We start from the raw sequence: 18,959 nt of genomic DNA on the forward strand, positions 1-18,959 counted from the left end.
GCTGAAGACAAAGCAAAGAATTGGCGATTTTTTTGTTTTTGTGTTTTGTTCAGTGCTTTCTGTTTTTCTGTTCTTTTCCGCTTTTCCGTTTGTTGTTTTCGAGATAATAATTCTTTTTGTAAAAAAGAAAGAAAAACAAAGGAAAAAAATTGCATTTCCATTTCTATCCTTCATATCTACAGATTGTTTATTTTGCTATGATTGAGCATGTTGAGGTTGACAGTTATCAAAAATAAAAAAAAATCAATTGAGGCGCCCACAATAATTTATGCAGAACTTCAAAGAGCTCTCCCTTCGGCTGGTGCGCATCTATGCGCGGCTGGAGGCGCAGGCCAGCCACGCGGCCGTTGTGAACAGCGAGCTGCGGGAGTCGCTGCGCTTCCTGCAGACGGGGCTCGGGAAGGACGAGCATTTCACGGCAATCGAAGCGCCTGCGCAGCCGCAGATGGCGCCGTCGGTGGCGGTGATAACGCGGTCGCGCCTGGAGAAGGCAAAGATGATTTCTGGGCAGGCGGCGCGGAAGCCGTCTCCGGTGCGCGTGCAGGCGGGGCCGAAGCCCGGAAGCAGTTTTCAGGGGCTGTCGCAGGCGCAGAACATCCAGCGCTATGTGCGGCATCTGCACCAGCAGCGGTCGAGATGGGCAGCCCAGAGGGAGGTGGGCCAGGGGTGCAAAGGGAGCGGGGGCGCAGAAGAGGGGCGAAAAGCGAAAATTGCAGCTGGGTCGTTTTCACAGTTCTGCAACACGCTGCACCGGGCGTCGTACATGTGGGAGACGACGGAGGAGCGGTGGCCTGCAGGGAGGGCTGCGCAGTCGGGGCTTGGCTCTGGGGGCGAGGAGGGGGCTTGGGAGGAAGAAGAACGCTCAGAGGCAAAGGCAGAGGCGCCGCTGTTTCCGCTTGCCCCGCTGGCAGGGTCGAAGGCGGTGCTGGAGCAGAAGGCAGCGCTGCAGCCGCTTGTGCACAACGTTGCGTCGACGCGGCCGCTGGGGCATGGGGCGCTGCGCTTTCTGCCCCCGCACATGCAGATGTCGATTCTGTCGGAGAGTGTGTATCAGTCGCTTTATTCGATCACGCCGCTTGTGGCGAAGGCTGCATCGCTGGGGAGCGCGCCTGTCCCCGTCAGCAGCGCGTCTGACCGGGTGCTGTCGCTGTTTGCAGAAAAGACGCCGGGGGCAGTGCGACTTCTGGAGCAGCTGCTGAAGCAGTGCATTCCGCTGCTGCAGCGAGGGATGGGGATCACAGCGCTTGTGTACAGCCTGTTTGAGATGGGCAGAGAGAAGGGAGGGGCACTCGGTTCTGGATCTCACAGCGCAAAAGGCGGGGTGGGGAAAGAGAGTGTGCGTGGGTGCAACAGCAGTGAGGGCTTGGAGGTTGGGGCAAAGAGGAAGGGGGAAGAGGCAGAGGCAGAGGCCGAGGCATCGAGCACAAGAGAGAAAGGCAGACGCGGAGCATCAACAATTGCAGGAAGGCAGTCTCTGTCATCTCTTTTGTCTCAACCGTCTCCATCTCCATCTCCATCTCCATCTCCTAAAGCATCGGGAATGGCTGGCGCAGTGCCAATCCATGGGATGGCGTTGCCGAGGAGCAGCAGCGCTGGGAGGAGCGGCAGGGCAGCTGGCGGGGCAAAGCAGGGAGCAGGGCGGAGCACGAGCAAGGACAGGGCTGTTTCGCTGATTGCGCAAATACAGAAAGCTGCATCGCCGAGTGCAGCGTCGCTCGCTGGCTCTTTGCCGTCTGGCTCGGCTTCGGGTGGGTTGGGGGATCGGCGGGGTGCAGCAGAGAAGAAGACGGCGAAGCAGCGGGAGGCAGCAGAGAGGAGCAGAGGCGTCGTGGTGGAGCATGCGATGCTGTGGGTGAGCGAGAGGGAGTGGGAGGAGTGTGGCTGTGCAGTCGAGGAGAAGGAAGGGGGTGCAGGCAGCAAAAGCGGAATGGGAGGGGCAAGCGAGAGGGCAGGCCCTTCTTCAGGAAGCGGGCTTCTGGCGCGGAAGGAGATGAGTGCGATGGTTGGGGTGGTGAGGGATGCTTTGTTGCCTTTGTTTGTGCCAGTGCCACCTTCCCATCGCCCAGCCGCGTGGCATGCGCAGAGGATGTCGCTGGCGCTGTCTTCGGCCACGCTGGTGCATTCGTATCAGGCGGTGCTGGTGAAGACAGGGCTGTGCCTGTCTCTTTTCTCGTCGCTGTCTCCTCTGCTGGATTCTGTGCTGAAGCCTCGGCAGCTGGCGAGCGGGGCATCAGCCTCCTCTTGCAGCTCGGCTGCCTCTCTGCCGCCGCTTGCAGAGCACCAGGCGTGGAGCCTTCCTCTTCTGCGATTTCTGGCGACAATCATCACGAACAGAAACGAGACGATGGCATCTGTCCTTTCGAGGCCCTATCAGCGCGAATGGGACGAGACAGGCGCCTTTCGCGGTGAAGCAGCACAGGGCGATGGAGAAGAGGACGAAGAGTGCATGGGGAAAGAGGGAAGTGCCATTCAGATGCAATACAGCAGCAGTGGTGGTGGCGGTGGTGGAATGAAATATGGAGGCAATGAGAGTTATAGGACTTCATATGAAGAAGAAGAGGAGGAGGATGAGGAGGAGGATGAGGAGGATGAGGAGGATGAGGAAGAAGATGGTGATGATAATGATTGCGATGAACATGGGCAATTCACATCTTTTGGTGAAAGCAGCGAGATTGGAGATTCGAGAAGTGGGGAAGGCCAGCCAAATGAAAAAGAGTGGAATGATTCGGGTGAATACACTTGAAGAAGATGAGCCAAGTTGAGTCTGTTTCTGTTTGTGTCCATCTCTCCATCTTTCGAAGCATGCACTCATCCCCTGAAGATTTGATTTGGAGGATGCAATGTGCATTGAAGCATTGAATTAATGAATAAATATTTATTGTGATTCCACTTATCGATAATATTTGTGCTTAACCTTTGCTATGAGTCCAAGCACGACGAAAGCACATCAATTTCTCTTTGTTCTTTATTTCTTCGTATAAATTTTCTTAATATGAAAAAGAAAATGAATGTTAATTGTGAAATGTTGAATATAATTATTTTTTCTTTGGAAGATGAAATTTCATGCAAGTTAATTATAACGTTCTTTGTATGGTTCATCCTCCAGAGATATTATCCTTTACAAAAGAGAAAATCAATAACCTTCCATTTTCTGAAAAACATTCACGTCGATACATGCCACTTCATGCCAAATACAAAGAACGATGAAGATACTAATATCATTGTTCTGATGATAAGTGAGAATCATCAGTGCCCACTTTTTTATTTACACTTTTTTCATCATTTGCAGAAAAATTTTTAGAAAAAAAAAATTGATAAACTCAATAAAACTTTCAAAAGATGAATCAATCACTCTTTATACCTTTCATTCTCTGCTATCGTGATCAAATTGTTGTATCCTTCAGAATTTTCGTTGTCATCTTCATATGTTTTTTTCAAAAGAATTATCTCCATTTTTGGGAGATGCAATTCAACTATTTCCACTTCCAATTTTTTTTTATTCTTGTTACTTTGATTTTCATTTCATGAGTTTCATAACAGCGTATCACTTATCTTGAAGCTGTTCATCTGTTTATTCTTTTCGAAAAAATCGAAATGATGAAAATGAGGAGATGAATATCGAAAAGATGCAGTGGAAGTACAACAGTTTTGATCTGAATAACAGTTGAAATTTCTTTTTTTTTAACAAAAGCCTTTTTCTTTTCGGAAGGCATTAATGGTGTGTGAAGAGCTTGTGGCAACACATCTGAGAGTGGTGAATTTTTCTTTAAGTTGATGTTATTCTTTTCAGAGTTCTGGTTAGATGTCAATGTTTTCGTTATGATTGTATTGTGTGAATGCTTTCCATGGACTAAACGAACAAATTCAATGTCTTTCTCCCTGCACCTCAAAAAATGTTGAAACTGTTTGAAATGCAAATCCTCCTCAAAAACAAAAAGCAAAAAGTGAAATAAAAAGATAAAAAGAAAACAAAAGAGAAAACAGAAGCTTTTCATCTTATTCCATTGCAGCACACTCAACAACCAAAAACAGGTGAAAGGCATCTGACTCTCTCAATGAAAGAGCCAATGCCCCACAAAAACAAGCAAACAAAAAACATTCAAAGCTCAAATGCTTCTGTTTTCTTCTCTTCCCATCCAATCCCAAATGGTATCTTCACAAGCCCCACAAACACAAACACCAACCCCTCAAACACTTTTCATCTCTCGCTCATCAAGCTCCAACTCCCATTCCCACTCCCATTGTTTGTTCCATTTGTGTCTTCCTCAACATCCACAGCATCCGACACAGTCATGACTAAACCTCCTGCCGGAAACCGCTGGATAAACTCTCGCTTCAGCCCAGCCAGCGTGGGCCGTTGTTCCGGAACTGCTGAAAGGCACTGGCCAACCACTGTGCTCAGACTTCCCGTGCTCTTCACATCCTTCCTCGGTCTCTCCCCATTCACAATCTTCTGCCCCGCCACCTCTGCCTCATACTCCCCAAACGGGATCTCCAGCGTCAAGCACTCCCACAGCATCATCCCAATCGAGAATGCCACCGACTCCTTCGTTGTTCCCATGTTTTTGTTGATCAACAATTCTGGCGCCTTCCACCTCAAGCACTCCTTCCTGTTGTCTTCACAATCCTCAAACGCTGATGAGGGAAGGGAGTCATCATCATCATCACTTGCAGATGTCACAACTGTTGTTGATGAGATCGATGATGAAGTGTCTGAGTCTGATGAGCAGTCGGAGTGGAGGGCAATGCAGATCACCATGTGTTCTGAGAAAAGAACAATGTGAGGACTCAGATTGGCCAGTGAAGATAATCCGTTTTCCATCTCATCAAAGGAGTGAAGTGCAAGATTGGCCACCCAGAACAGGATTTGGGCAGCTGTCTGCTCTCTTTGTTGAAGACTTCCAATCGCCATCTCTTTCTTCTCATTCCTCCCATGAAGCAGCATGAACAGCGAATCCCTCAGATCCACAATCAGCTTCTCATGAGGAGACGAACAGGCCATTGCATCCACCAGATTAGACATAGATGAAGTGGTTGGGCACAGATCCTCCCCTCGAACAAATGTGGAATCTGAATCAGTTGTTGAAGTGGTTGAGGTGGATGAGATGGAAGGTGATGGTGTTCTCTTCCTTATCTCTTCTTCGTCAACCTTTTCCAATGCCCAATCAGGAATCTTGTCTGAGTCCTTTCCCAAGATGTATTCTGTGGAGCCACTCTCGCTCAAAAGATACTCTTCAGACTCCGAATGCACCATCTCCTTTCCATTCATTCTCTTCTTGATCCTCTCTTCATTCTTCTTCTCTACCTCCTTCTCTCCTCTCCTCCACTGCTCCTCAGGCGACATCTCCATCGTCACCATCTCAATCAGCTTCGGATCCTTCTTCACTGTGTCTTCCACAATCACTTCCAATTCCTCTGCTCTTCTCTTTTGCTTTCTCCATCGAATAATAGATATGATCAATGCTATTAGAAGAATTGCCACAATTACAACACACACAATCAACACCCATGTAAATTTTCCTTCTTTCCCACCTTCAACAATTCTATCTTCTCCATCAACCTTGGGCTCACTTTTATTTTTGACGATGAACGACTCTGTCGATGAAGGAGACTCTGCATTTCCAAAGAGGATGCACACTTTCACTTCTGTCTGCGCTGATGCTCCCGAAACAACAGACAACGGAATCTTCCCCACAGCTTCATCCTCGCTCACATGCCCCGCCTCCTCAAATTCGAAACACTCAATTTGCTCAACATCTTCAACAACAACCACAACCCTGAACGACAGGTTGCACGGAATAAGGAGTGACCCCACAAATCTCACTCTCGCCTCTGACACATTTTCTGCTTCTGATGATTCTTCCACTCTCACCTCTCTCAGCGTGGGGATGAAGAACGAAGAGCCTCTGTCTTCTGTGATCCCCTTCACATTGCACCCTTCGTTCAGCATCCACATCGAGCTCCTCGCCCCCATCCCGTCTCCGCCCTTCACACTCACCACGTCCACTTCTCCCATCCCGCTGCACAAAATGTTCCTCCGATACGACGGATACTTCTCCATCCCTGCCAATGGCCTGTTCCCCTCAAACACCCCCTTCTCCACAACAACACTCCCCCCAACCACTCCCATCCCTCCCTCTGCCCCATCCCTCACTGTCGTGTCTCTCACCACCCCCTTGCTCCCCACCAGCTCCACCAGCGATCCATTCCATCTGCACATCTCATCCCCCTGTGCATTTCCCAAACTCTCTTTGTCCTTTCCCCCTTTCCCCTCAAACAACGATCCCTCCACCACCAGCTCCCCACTCCCCTCAACACTCATGATCTGCCCCTTCCTTCCAGGTGTTGTGTTGTTGCCAAACGAACAGTTTGCAACCACCATCTCCACATCCTCCAATCTCGCCTCAACAGCACATGCCCCCTCTGTGCTTCGCCTGATGTTCCTCACCGAAGAGTGTGCCACTTTCACAGATCCTCCTTCCTTCACTCCCCTTCCCCTTCCCTCATCATCTTCACCATCATCGCCATCTCCAACACTCACAACAGAGCAGCCTCCACACACAACATCCCAACACTCCATTTCTTTCACTGTGACCTTTGCCCCTGTGCCGATCCACATCACCGACTCTCCCACATCCAGCTCCCTCGCCTCAAACCCAACAACTCCCACAACACTGCTCTCCTCAAACCGCATCAGTGCCTTTCTCCCACATATCCCCTCCACCCGCGACTCCCTCATCTCAAACCTCCCCGACACCACCTTCACCAGCGTGTGCTCCACCTCAATCCCCTCTCCCTCTGATGAAAACACTCCCCGCGAAATCGTGCAGCTCCCATTCAGTTGTAGCACAACACACTCATGTGCCGACCGGAATCCTCCCCGAAACACCATCCCCATGTTTTCCAGCCACACCCCTTCTGAGCATTCCACAACCCCCTCTGCCAACGGCTCCTGCTCCACCTCCTCCCGAAACACCACCTTCGCTCCTTCTGACCCATGCAGACTCTTCACTGTCACCGAGCATATCTGGCAGTCCTTCCTCAGCCCTGCTTCTCTGTCAATCAGCACCTGGCTGTACGATGATGCCAGCACATGCGACAGCCCATAGTCCAGCGATCGGCATGGCAGTGTCGAGTTCCCACACGGCTTCGAGTCACTCCCTTCCCCATCTGCCCCGCACACGAAGATCAGCTCGCTCCGATACACAACAATCAGCGGAATCAGATCCTCCTCTTTTTCCCCCTCTCCTCCCCAGATCGCATTCTCCCTGTCATATCGCGGCTCTCGCAGATCCAGCACAAACTGCCTCTCGCTGATCTGAGACTCAATTTCCCAGCACCGCACATACACATCTCTCCCCACAAGCGCCTTGTTCTTCCCAAACTCCACATTCCCCAGCACAAACCCCAGCGCTTCCCTCTCTTCCACCGTGCTCCTCAGATACACCCCTCCTCCTTTCCCCTCCACTGCCTCGCACCCCTCCACCACTGTGTCGTTCATCTCAAACCTCCCATCCACCGCAACTGCCACACACACCCCTCCCCCACAGCTCTTGCTCCCTCCCGAGCACAGCTCAATCGTCGAGTTCCCAATCCCCACAAACACCCCCTCCGACACTGACGATGACACCACACTCGCCTCATCCTTCCTGTTCCTCACGTTCCTCACTCGGCATCCCTCCAGCTCCATCCTCCTCCCATTCCCCTCCTTCCCACTCTCCTCAAACACAAACAACGCACTTTCAGTCACAACATCACACACCTCGCACTTCACAATCCCCACATCTCCATCTTCCCCAGCCACCAAGTGGAATCCCACCACACAATCCTTCTTCCCGCTGAACACACACTCCCTCACCTCCACCCACGCCCCTTCACCACACACACCTATCAGCGCCCTCTGCCCATTCGCAAGCCTTCCAGGAAGTGAGAAATTCACTCTCAAAAACGATGCTCCCTCTGCCGCAAACACCATCCCCTTCTCCTTCTCCACCACTTCCTCCACTTCCATCACACTCATCTTATCCTCCCGCTCCGACTCCACCCCAACCATCTTCAGAGTCGTTTCCCTCTCTGTCCAGCACATCTCTCCAACCACAATCCTCCTCATCCCCTCTCCCCTCACTCGCTCCACCCCATACTCAAACGTCGAGCACCGAAATATCTCCTTCCCACACCCAATGTTGTTCACCCCCTCCTTCCCATCCACATATACCACCTCCCCATAATACCCAGTGATGAACACAAACAGATCTTCCCCATCTCCAAAGTGCACCCCATCCACCCCAACAAGCGAATTCTTCCGCTCATCTTCTCCAATCTCCTTCGCAAACCCAAACGATGTCTCATTCACCACCTCTGTCAGATCCGCACACTTCACAAACATGTCTCGCCCAACCCAGGCATCATTCCCTTCAAACTCCATCTCTTCAAACAACACTCCACTCCCTTCCCCTTGCAACTCAACACACACAAACCCTCCTTTACCTCTCTCCACTGCTTCGCACGCACATCCCTTCGCTTTTGTCTCCACTCCCACCACTTCAAGCATCCCTCCCTCCCCCAGCACCATCCCAATCGCGCCTCCCTCTGAGCTCAACTCCGACCTCACCCCTTCAAACAGACATCCATCAGCAACAACCACAACATTCAATCCCACCCTCGAAGACACAATGCATGCCTCATTTGTGTCTTCAAGCACAACCCCCCTGAATTGGGTGCCATTCATCTTCACAACAGTCCCAGCCGAATTTCCTCTCCCATTCTCATCACCTCCCTCTTCTGCTTCCAATCCAAACAGAGCATGCCCTTTCAGCTCCGCATTCACAAACTCGTCTTCCAAAAGCCTTATTTCACTGCTCCCACAAAACTCAAATGGCTGCCTCTCAAATCGCATGTCAGTGATCATGCACTCTTCCATCTCCATCATTCCTCCCCCAACCACAACCAGGGCATATGTCAGTCCACCTCCACCAACACACCCAAAGCTGCAATCTGCCAGCGTCAACATCCCACCCTCTGATCCAGAGGATTCAATCGCACACTTCACAGGAACAGAAAGCGATGGTGGCATCCGAAACTCCATCCTCGAAAACCCTGCCTCTCCATTGTTCCACACAATGCTCTTGATTCCTTCTCCAATTGTCATTTCCCTGCTCAGTGTGATCTCCGATCTTCCTTCCTCCTTCACTCCCTCAACTGTGAATCCTGACAGATCATACCAATCGCATATCCTTGCCTTGTCTCGGATCTTCAGCCCTTTCCTCTCTCCCCCTCTCTTCACATTCTCATATCCTCTCCAGAACGATTCGCACGGATACACTCCATCCCCACACCCAACAACATCCACCCCATCCTCCGATATCTCAATCACCTCCGAATACCGCTGCTCAAGGAAATACCCCAGATCCACAGGATTTTCGGAAAACAACCCACTGTCAGTCCCTGCCAGATCAACACCCAGACCCTCAGCATTCTCAATCTCAAATACCCGCTCACTCGAAACAGACACATTCAGGTCTCCGCACAGAACAAACACATCTCTTCCCCATCTCGCCTGGTTTCCTCCGACTGTCACATTCCCCACACTGAAGTTGTTCGTGCTGCTTTCATCCACCCCAATAAACACCCCTCCTCCCCTCCCGCCTGTCTCCTCCACCAAGCATCCCTTCACCTCTGAACTCTTGATCTGAAATGACCCTCTTCCTGCAATCTCAGCAAGCACTCCACCTCCTCTCCCCTCTGCACTCCCGCAACTGCATCCCTCCACTGTGCAGTTCTCAAACACAACACTCCTCCCTTCACCCACCCTGCTCCCAACAACTGTCCCATGCCCCACTGCTCGGGTCACAGATGAGTATGTTGTGTTCACTGATTCAAATGTGCTCCCTGCCTCCACAAACGAGGCATCCCCCATCCCAAACCCGCTGACATCACACATCTGAAGTGTGATCCCTCCTCCAATGGCACACAGACGCGTCTTCGAGAATGGCTCCAGCCCCTGACTGTCTTTTCCAGCAAGGATGCACCCGCTCAGCTCAAGCGAGCTCTCCCCATCACTCACAAGAAACAGGCATCCTACCCGGTTGCGCTCCCTCAGCCCATCATCCACAATCTTCATATCCATCAGCTTCGCCTCACCCCCACTGATCACAACAAGCGCACTTTCTGCCTCTCCAAGCTCTGCTCGTATCACTGTCGCCTCTTTCCCTTCTCCTCTCCCTGTGACATTTCCTCCTCTGACTTCAACCTCCCCTGACACAAACTCCCCTTCCTTGATCCTCATTTCCATCGACTCCTCTGCTGCTCGTTTCACCCCTTGCTTCACGGTCAGGCAGTTGAACGAGTCTTGCTCGCTCTTCCCACACCCATCCCAATCAAACCCATTCACTGCCACAACAATCACAGAAAGTGTGCTCAGAGGGTCTTTCAGATATTCCTTTGTTTCATCTGGATTCGCCCATTCAAACACTGTTCGTGGCTGTTCGCTCAAAGAATAACACTCACTCATCGTCAATGTTAGCTTTCCATTCCAGCTACCATTCACATGAATATCGTTTCCTTGTGTTCCTGCACTGTTATTAATAAACAAACAATGTTGAATCATTGCAATAACCATGTTCTCCTGTGAATGATCAAAACAAATTGCGCCTCCGAATGTATTCGCCCTGTTTGATCGAAATTGGCATGACAAAAGTGAAAAATCATTTGTCATACGATAAATATTTAAAGCTCCTGAGAAATGTGTTATTGCTTGATTATTGAAAAAATCACATTCAGACATTACACATTTGTCATGATTATATAACTCTCCAGCTCCAAGGCCGTGCGAGTCGCATTCAATAAATTTGCACTTATTCATTATCAGGCTATTTGTCCCTCTCGAATCGAATGCTCCTGACGCATCGCAAGAGCTGCATAAATGGAATGTCGTGTTTTCTGATGTCCAAGCGCCAGTTCCTTTATTTCGCACTGCAGCTGCTCTTGAAGAAGATCCCGTTAATCGACAACTCTCGAACAAGCAGTTCTTCAATGTTAGCGTTGCGTTTCCTGAAAGAAATATTGCTCCCCCTGAAATTTCGCTCGAGCTTTGATATGAGAATGTTGTATCCTCAAACAGCTTTTCTTCTGTATCGAATGTGTGCCTCTCTGATTCCGCAGAGCACTCCATGAATGAGGAGTTGAAACAGAACAGCGGACAGGAAGCACCGTCAACAACACATCCCATGAAAGGATTCTGCACCTGTCTGCAGTTTATCGAATCCATTATGCAGTTCTTGTCTGGTGCACCAGCTGTTCCACTCTCCACTAGTCTGAAAGGTTCGTGCATCTGAGTCATGTTGATGAATTCGCATTGGCGCACAGCAACTGAAGTGGAAGGCGACGAAGGCAAAAACGAACCGTGACATTGCACCAAGTCCCTGAAATCGCTTGAAGAAACACTCACTCTGCCTGGTTTTGACAGAATGTGTTTCGACTCTGACAGGCTCACAAGGTTCGCCATCCTTCCACTTCCCAAAGGCAATTGGAGCGAAATGTTGAAAAGCACACTCTCTCCGCTTTCCATCCTAAACGGACTCTCTGCCCCCTCCTGTGCAATCTCCACCCTGCAGCTCCACAACTTCAGGGCCGAGCTGCTCTGGATGTCAATCAAGCTCTTTCCACGTGTTTGTTGAAGAACAGCCTTTTGAATCGTCATCGATGTGTTGGATATCACAGCCCAAGTGGAAATCCAGCTCTCTTCGTTGGCCCTTTGCTTTTCACTGAACTCGCTTTTTGCTCTGCTTCTGCGGCCTTCCAAGCTGTTTCTTGAGACTGCAATTCCTGATGTTTCTTCTCTGCCATTTCTTTTTTCACTGCCAATGTCTGTCTCAGCAAAGCTCTTCCAGGGTTGGCTTGTTGCACCTGATCCCAAACAAACGAACACCAGCAGCAAAACTCTCATGAGATGCTGAACGTTGCAACGGGAAATGGCAGAACTCATCACAATGCAACCATTATTTACTCTTTCAGATCAACAAAATTATCTCAACTTTTTCGTTTGAAATGTTGCTTTGATCTCGATTTTCTTTTTCTTTCTTTTTTTTTTTTTCAATTTTGCATTTCGTCAGTTATATTTTTATTTTTGGAATTTGTGATGCTCTTCTTGCTCGGTTTGTTCTTTTTGCCTGGAAATACCATTCTCACTTTTTCATTCATTCTTTCTTTCTTTGGCGTTAAATTCAAAGATAAAATTTCAATTCAATCATCCAACAAGATAATTGTCAGCATATTGCATAGAAACCTGTTCACCACTCATGGAAGCCTCATGCTTGAAAGCAGCCCTGATTTTGAGAAATTTAACAAATATTGTATTTTGGCCAAGCTTATTCCTCGTTCTCATCTTCCTGTGCTGTCAAAAGTTGTTCATACGATGAATCAATGTGGTAATGATTATTCCAAAAAGTTGTGGAAATTTTCAATGAGAAGCGAATCATTCTGTTGGCTTCAGTGGGTATTTTGAGCTCAAATCACAAAATCATCTTTTCTCGGCCAACCAGCCCTGCAAGCAGCAAAATCACCTCGACAACTCTCATGCACGGTGATGCAAAACAAAAAGCGGACGTGTTGTGCGCTTTGTTAGAAACATCAAAACCGAGCGAAGAAATGAAAAAAGCGATGATCGGACCTGCCATATTTATCAGCTCGAAAACGTGTATTTTTGTTTTTCTGATGCGTTGAGCAGAGACAGCATGGAGGGCAATCGCACACATGATGAGGTATGGCAGGCACTCTGTTGTTGTGGATTTCTTGTTTTCTGCTGTGCGGTGGACATTGCTATATTTTTATTTGCAGATCTTATTGGCGCAGCGTTTCGACGAGCGGGATGAGTTGCAGGGCAGGAACAGTTTGAGCATCAGCACCGCAAATCCGAAAAAAAGCGATGTGTCTGAGGCTGTTCATGGCTCGTTGCTTGGAGGAGCGTCTTCGCAGTTTGCTTTGTCTTTGCCAATCTTTGCAGCGGAATCGGGGGCTTCATCGTCGCTTGCAATGAGTGCAGCGCAAATGCTGCATCTGAGGAGCGGGCAGATGAAAAGTGTGCTGGAGCAGCCGACTTCGTCTTTTCGTTCGTCCAACTGGTTTTCGTTTGTGGAAAGTGCCCCGAGCTCTTCAGAGCCACATTTCGTTTCATCGTCTGTGGGCACACAGCTGCCTGTGTGTCTCGATCTGGGACATTCTTCAAAGGCGCAGAAGGAGGAACCCCCGTCTGACTCTGCGGAGCCCAAAGAAGAGCAAGAGAGAGATTCGTGGATGCCTGCAGATGGGCTGGGGCCAGAGGGGCTGGCAAGGCCCCTGGCAAAGATACTCGGGTGGGGCGACAGCTTCGTGAAGAACAAGAGGGAGGTGCTGGTGAGCCTTTGGCGGAGCTACGACAGCGAGGTGCAGCGGAGGGCAGGGAGCATTTCAGAGGTTGCGCTGTTGGCAGGGGTGAAAGGGGGCGCTGGCTCAGGCACAGAAGAGGCAGGGGTGGATGAGGCGCTGAGGGAGGAGGCAGAAAAGGCGCGGAGGCTGCGGGAGAAGACGATCCGGGTGGAGATCAAAGAGGCAAGGATCTTCCACAAGATGTTTGGGGTGTGGGTGGGGAAAGACTGGGTTGTGGACGAGGCAGAGCGGGTGATGTGGGAGGCGGCAGAAGAGGCAGCAGTGGGCAGGGCAGGCGATGGAGCTGTGAATGAGCCGGGATTGAGTGAGGGAATTGGTGCAGCAGCACAGGAATGCTGGGGAGGAGGCGAATGCGGAGAAGGCTGGGGAAGGCAGGGGGAGCTGCAGGAGAAGGCGAACTTCTATGAGCTGTATCCGAAGGTGAAGAAGCAGATGAAGAAAATCAAGATGGAGACGCTGGACCAGCTGATGGAGCAGGTGGAGCTGCACCCTCGGCGCGGATGCCCAGCGCTGGCAGAATTGCATGTTCGCTCGAGACCGCATGGCGCGGGCAAGACAGCTGGCTGTGCTTCTGCAGGGGTTTGGAGGGAGCTTGAAGGGAAGTCTCGTGAAGGTGGAAGTGAGTGGTCAGGCTGTCTGTCTGGTGCAGAGGCAGACAAGGGAAAATTCAGCTTTGCAGACTTTGCTTGCACTGCGCAGGCTCAGCTGGGCTGCTGGGAAACGGAAGACAAACTGTGCACAGCCAGCCATCTCCAGCCGGCTCTTGCTGGGGAGGCACTTTTTGATGCAGTGTTTGCAGCACCACCAGAATGGGAGGGATGCTGGCGAGTTGTTCGAGAAAGTACCAATGCAGAAGTTGAGCTCAACGATTCTGCGATTCCCTGTAACGTTGTGCTGGATGAAAATGGAGCGAGCTTGCTGGTGCAGCAGGTCGTGCAGGTTGTTGTGCCTCTTGTTCCTGCAGGTCTGTTTGCAGGAGGGAAGCTGCCTTCTTCGCTGTCTGGCTCTGACACAGCAGCGCTTGTGCGCGAAAAGGGCAGAAGAGCCAAGCGTGAAACGCTGCGAGCACAGATGGGGAAGCGGAGGTGCTGGGTGTTCCGGCCGACACCGCTGCAGCAGAGGTACCTGTGGGTGTTCGACAGGATGCCGATCAACTTCAAGAAAAGGGTGAAGAACTGGATCCACGGGAAGGGGAACAGGGATGCAGACATCTCCCAGATGCCCCGCTATCTGAGGGTTGCGTGTGCTGAGGCGCTTCCTGCTCTGAAGCCCTGAGCAAAGCACATATGCGTAATTTTCGACAAAAGGAAGAATGTTTTGAATGTTCTTTCTCTATTTCCCTTTTTTGAACAATTTGTTTTTTTATTTTATTTTATTTTATTTATTTTATTTGAAAGAAAATTTTAGTTTTAAAAAACTAAATTAAAAAATAAAAACAAATCTCTTTTTGAGAAAAAATACAAAAAAAATTAATCAATAAAATAAAACGTCTATCAAATTATAAATTTGTTTTGTGTTATTCTTCAGCAATATGAACCCAGAATGGATCCTTACCAAATATTCACACATAAATCTCCAGCACCTGGATTATTATTATCTCCCAAATAAAGAGAATAATCGGCTAATGGACACGGGGTTGAAGCCTGCTTGTATTTTATTGTGAACTCCACTGGTCCAACAGGAATTGGGGTTGAAACATTTGCTACATCAGAATACTTCAGCATGTCCACCTTCATTGCTCCAGAACCGCATAAAACAGAATCTTTGAGTTGTTTAAATGCAAATGTTCCGTCTTGAATAGTCGCAGTTGCATTCAAGGTTATTTTAAGTGTTGTATATTTGTTGTTAAAATTCGGAGGATATGGATTTGATGTAACTTTTACCAGACGAAGCTTGTTCATTCCACTTCCACATTCGTTATAATGTATACCAGAAATAGAAGTTAACAGCAAAAACAAAAAACTTAACATTTTTCACAAAATATGTGATCATGTCTAATATTTTTTTTTCTGTTGTTTTTTTATTCAAAGTCGTTCACACAAACATTATAATTCTTCAATTAATGATGATCAGATAAGATCACAAATTCAGAAATTGATTATTATGTGTTTCTTTTATCCGTTTTTCTTTTTTAAAGTGCTAAAAATAAAACTTGTGAACTTTTTCTAAAAAAAGCACTTTAAATATATCTATTTTCAACCTCTCCGAAATAATTGAATTTTTTGGAATCAGAAACATTCTTATTTAAATCCAAGATTTCTGAATTGATTGGGAACAATCCGGTTATTTTGAATGATTCCTCCTTGTTCAGCAATGATGAAACAGTTTTTTCTGCTCAATTGCGCACTCAACGATCATTTTGTTTCTATCTGCTACTTTCATTTATTGACTGTCAATGAACTCATTCACTCACATTATTTTCCTTCTTCTCAGCAGCTTTCTGAACGCATGACGTTGAAGGTTTGCAATTCGAACTTTAAAAGATTGCATCGATTAAGTCATTATTCCAGGCAGTGTGTTCAGTCCAAACCGGATGATTAAACATCGGTAAGTGGGAACAAAACGCACTGTTAAAAAAGTCTTTCGTTTTGTTATCTTTCAAAAAGAAATTTCAATTATACATTATGATGAAATTATTTATGTGGTGAATGAAGAGATGGAAAAGCGTTTGAGAAAATTAAAATACTTTAAATCTTTCTAAAAAAAGACAATTGTGTGACAAAATTATCTATGCATCCTCACGCTCAGATGTAGATAAGCTATCTCCTGCTCCAAAACTGCTGCTGCTGCTGGTATCAGAGTCTTCCACTTATGTGGACATTGAATCGTTGTCTTCATCAGTTTCACTTGATTCATCATCGTCTCCTTTGTCATCAGTTGGAAGAGAGTTCATTATTTCTTTAACTAATTTTTTGAAAGTGTAATTCTTTGATGAATGAAACATGAAATTTGCAATGAAATCATCAATGAATTTGTCTTTTGCACCAGTTCTAGGAAAAAACGCTCGAAACCTGGACAACAAACCCTCGATTCAATTTGTGCAATCACCTGTAATTGTATCAACAAAATGATATTTGTGACACACAGTCATGTGAGTGAAGTTGTGATCCTTTATGAAGTTGAAAGCGCTCCGTTCATCGCTGTTAACTGTTGTCTTTGGTTTGATGTCAGCTAAAATGACAGGCAATAAGGTTCTTCTGCTTCTGTTCTTCACGCGAATAATAATGAATCTTCTTCCTCCATCTTCATGTTTTCTTTCTATTCCTTTAAAAAGCCAGACTTGTGCCTTTTTCCTTCCTTTATGAGATTTTCTTTTTCTCAAAATATCTTGTCGATTTCCACTATATGACCCTCTTCCCCAACATGTTCGAAATTTTCCATTATGATTGTTGAAGAAATTGATACAAAATTAAAAAACCAAAATCCAACTGTCTTTTTGTTGACATAAAGCAAAATGATAAATGGAGTGATGCTCAATTTTAGAGCAAAATACAGAAAAATATGAAGAAATTTGTTTACTGAAATATTTGAATATCTGAACGAAATTCCTTCCGAAATGCTTATTGCCTTTCCACATTTAGAACATCAATTTTGTTTCATTGTCTCCGATCTGGTATATATAAACATTTTCCCCTCACATTTTGTTCAACATTTGGCTGATCCTTTTTGAAATCAATATTTCGTTCGAGTTTTGATCAAAAAAATATTTCTTTAAGGGATTTTTAAATAAATGGACGATATCGGAAAATACCAACATTTTATGTAGATATTTAAAATGAAATATTATTTTTTCAAAATCCCATTGAGATAAAATTTTTGATCAAAACTTAAACGAAAGTATGATTTCAGAAGGGATCAGCCACATTTATAATTTTCTGTTTTCATTATTTCGGTGAGTGGGTAGATAACGATAGGTATAAAATTTCGATTTACAAGTTTTTTTTTATTAATACAATTGTAAATGAATGCGATTGTGTTTTTCGAAAGTGATTTTCGAATTACGATGATACCAAACTGAGAAAATCTATATTTAAATATAAACAGGAATTTATATTTTGAAAACTTCCTCACTTTAAATTGAAAATCCTAATTAGTTTATTTAATAAAAAGTTTTCGTTGCACTTAACCCTTATGAAAACATTGAAAAGGAATAAATATTTATACACTAATTAAAAACATTATAGAAAATATCTCTCTTATTTATCTTATAGGTTTGTTCATTAACTTTTGATAATAAATGCATGATAAATACAAATAATTTTCAGTTTTTTATCGAATGTTTCTCCTTTTTGAGAATATTTGTATCCGTTAATTAGGTTTTTGAAGGTCAAATATTCTTCTTTTTAACATTTTTTATACAAGTCGCTATGGACCCTTTCATTGTTTTTTCTTGTTTATTTTAAATTTTAAGAAAATATCGATGTCATATACATCAAAAGCATTAATATTATATTCAAAAAATTGAAGTTGTTCAGGCAAAACTCATGTTTTCGAAATGATTCATAAAACTCTGTGATTCTTCGTTAATAAATCAGGATTATTTGTTCTGAAATTATTTTTCACAAATCTCGTAGAAATTCAATATTGAAGTATCTCCGAGAAATAAAAAAAAGATATTTTTTCCTGTGTAAATGTTTTTTATTTTTTAACAATAAGTCACAGAATTGTTTGAATTTCTTAATTCAAAGGCAAATTTCGAAAACGTATAAGGAGAATTATTAAATGAATCATTAGATGAATTGCACAATTTTTGTGTTATTTTGAAATATTTGTAAAATTTTGAAATTAGCATATGTTATTTTGAAATAATCAAGTGATTTTGAAATTTTTCAGAAAAATTGAAAATAAGGTAGATATTTTAAGTTTCACCAACAAATTTCAAGTTTTATGAAAATTGAAGGAAGATCTTCTTTTTTCTTTTGACATTGTTGCATTCACAAATCGCAGTTTATTTATCACAATGATTATTAAATATGTTTTATTCAATTGTCAGAACATTTAACAACAAATAATGCGAAATATATCATTTTTCATATTTTTGTGAAGATCGTTAAGAAAAAAATATATTATTTTGCGTTTAATACGATTATTGAAATGTTTCCATGAACAATAAATGATTGTAATTATTCAAAACATTTCAAAATTTCTATAAAATGGTTATAAATTACTGATTTGCAAAAATCTACAGAATACGTCAAATATGAAAGAAAAAAGCAAAAAAGAAATCAAAAATGTATCAAGTATTGATGCAATGCGCAAAAATGAATATTTCCAAAAGAACAAAAATGTTAACGTGACAAAAAAAATGTTAAAAAGTGAAAGAGAAATAAAAGTGTAGTATTGATAATATATCAGCATCACGTTTCGCTTAATGAGATTTTCAATATCATCAAAAAATATATTCAAGTGTTATTGTTTCTTTCTCTTCCTCTTTCTCTTCTTCTTCTTCTTCTTCAGCACATTCCACTTTTCTCAACCGCTCAAACATTCACAAAAAAACAGCATTTGCATCGACATAGGCGTTTTTTCAATGATGA

General features: G+C 45.5%; 4 protein-coding genes across 4 annotated transcripts; 2 read left to right on the top strand and 2 right to left on the bottom strand.

Annotated features, from left to right (window-relative positions):
• The first annotated feature begins 190 nt into the window (after positions 1–190).
• MONOS_12226c2 (uncharacterized protein) lies at positions 191–3,017 on the top strand. Its single transcript, XM_067864832.1, has one exon. It carries the CDS (start codon positions 269–271, stop codon positions 2,741–2,743), a length of 2,475 nt encoding a protein of 824 aa, XP_067719436.1. The 5' UTR covers positions 191–268; the 3' UTR covers positions 2,744–3,017.
• An 861-nt stretch (positions 3,018–3,878) lies between these two features.
• MONOS_18306 (uncharacterized protein) lies at positions 3,879–11,983 on the bottom strand (the record flags this gene model as incomplete). Its single annotated transcript, XM_067871314.1, has 2 exons — positions 3,879–10,574; positions 10,782–11,983. The coding sequence occupies 2 exons, from the start codon at positions 11,981–11,983 to the stop codon at positions 4,199–4,201; spliced, it is 7,578 nt and encodes a 2,525-aa protein (XP_067719437.1). The 3' UTR covers positions 3,879–4,198.
• Positions 11,984–12,731: 748 nt separating this feature from the next.
• Positions 12,732–14,852, top strand: MONOS_18307 (uncharacterized protein; the record flags this gene model as incomplete). Its single annotated transcript, XM_067871315.1, has 2 exons — positions 12,732–12,758; positions 12,835–14,852. 2 exons carry the CDS (start codon positions 12,732–12,734, stop codon positions 14,695–14,697), a joined length of 1,890 nt encoding a protein of 629 aa, XP_067719438.1. The 3' UTR covers positions 14,698–14,852.
• On the bottom strand, positions 14,764–15,418 carry MONOS_15768 (uncharacterized protein). Its single transcript, XM_067868663.1, has one exon. The coding sequence runs from the start codon at positions 15,390–15,392 to the stop codon at positions 14,973–14,975; it is 420 nt and encodes a 139-aa protein (XP_067719439.1). The 5' UTR covers positions 15,393–15,418; the 3' UTR covers positions 14,764–14,972.
• Between the last annotated feature and the right edge of the window lie 3,541 nt (positions 15,419–18,959).

The sequence above is a fragment of the Monocercomonoides exilis genome (genome assembly GCF_001643675.1).
Source record: "Monocercomonoides exilis strain PA203 chromosome Unknown scaffold62-463630, whole genome shotgun sequence".
Classification (NCBI taxonomy): Eukaryota; Preaxostyla; order Oxymonadida; family Polymastigidae; genus Monocercomonoides; species Monocercomonoides exilis.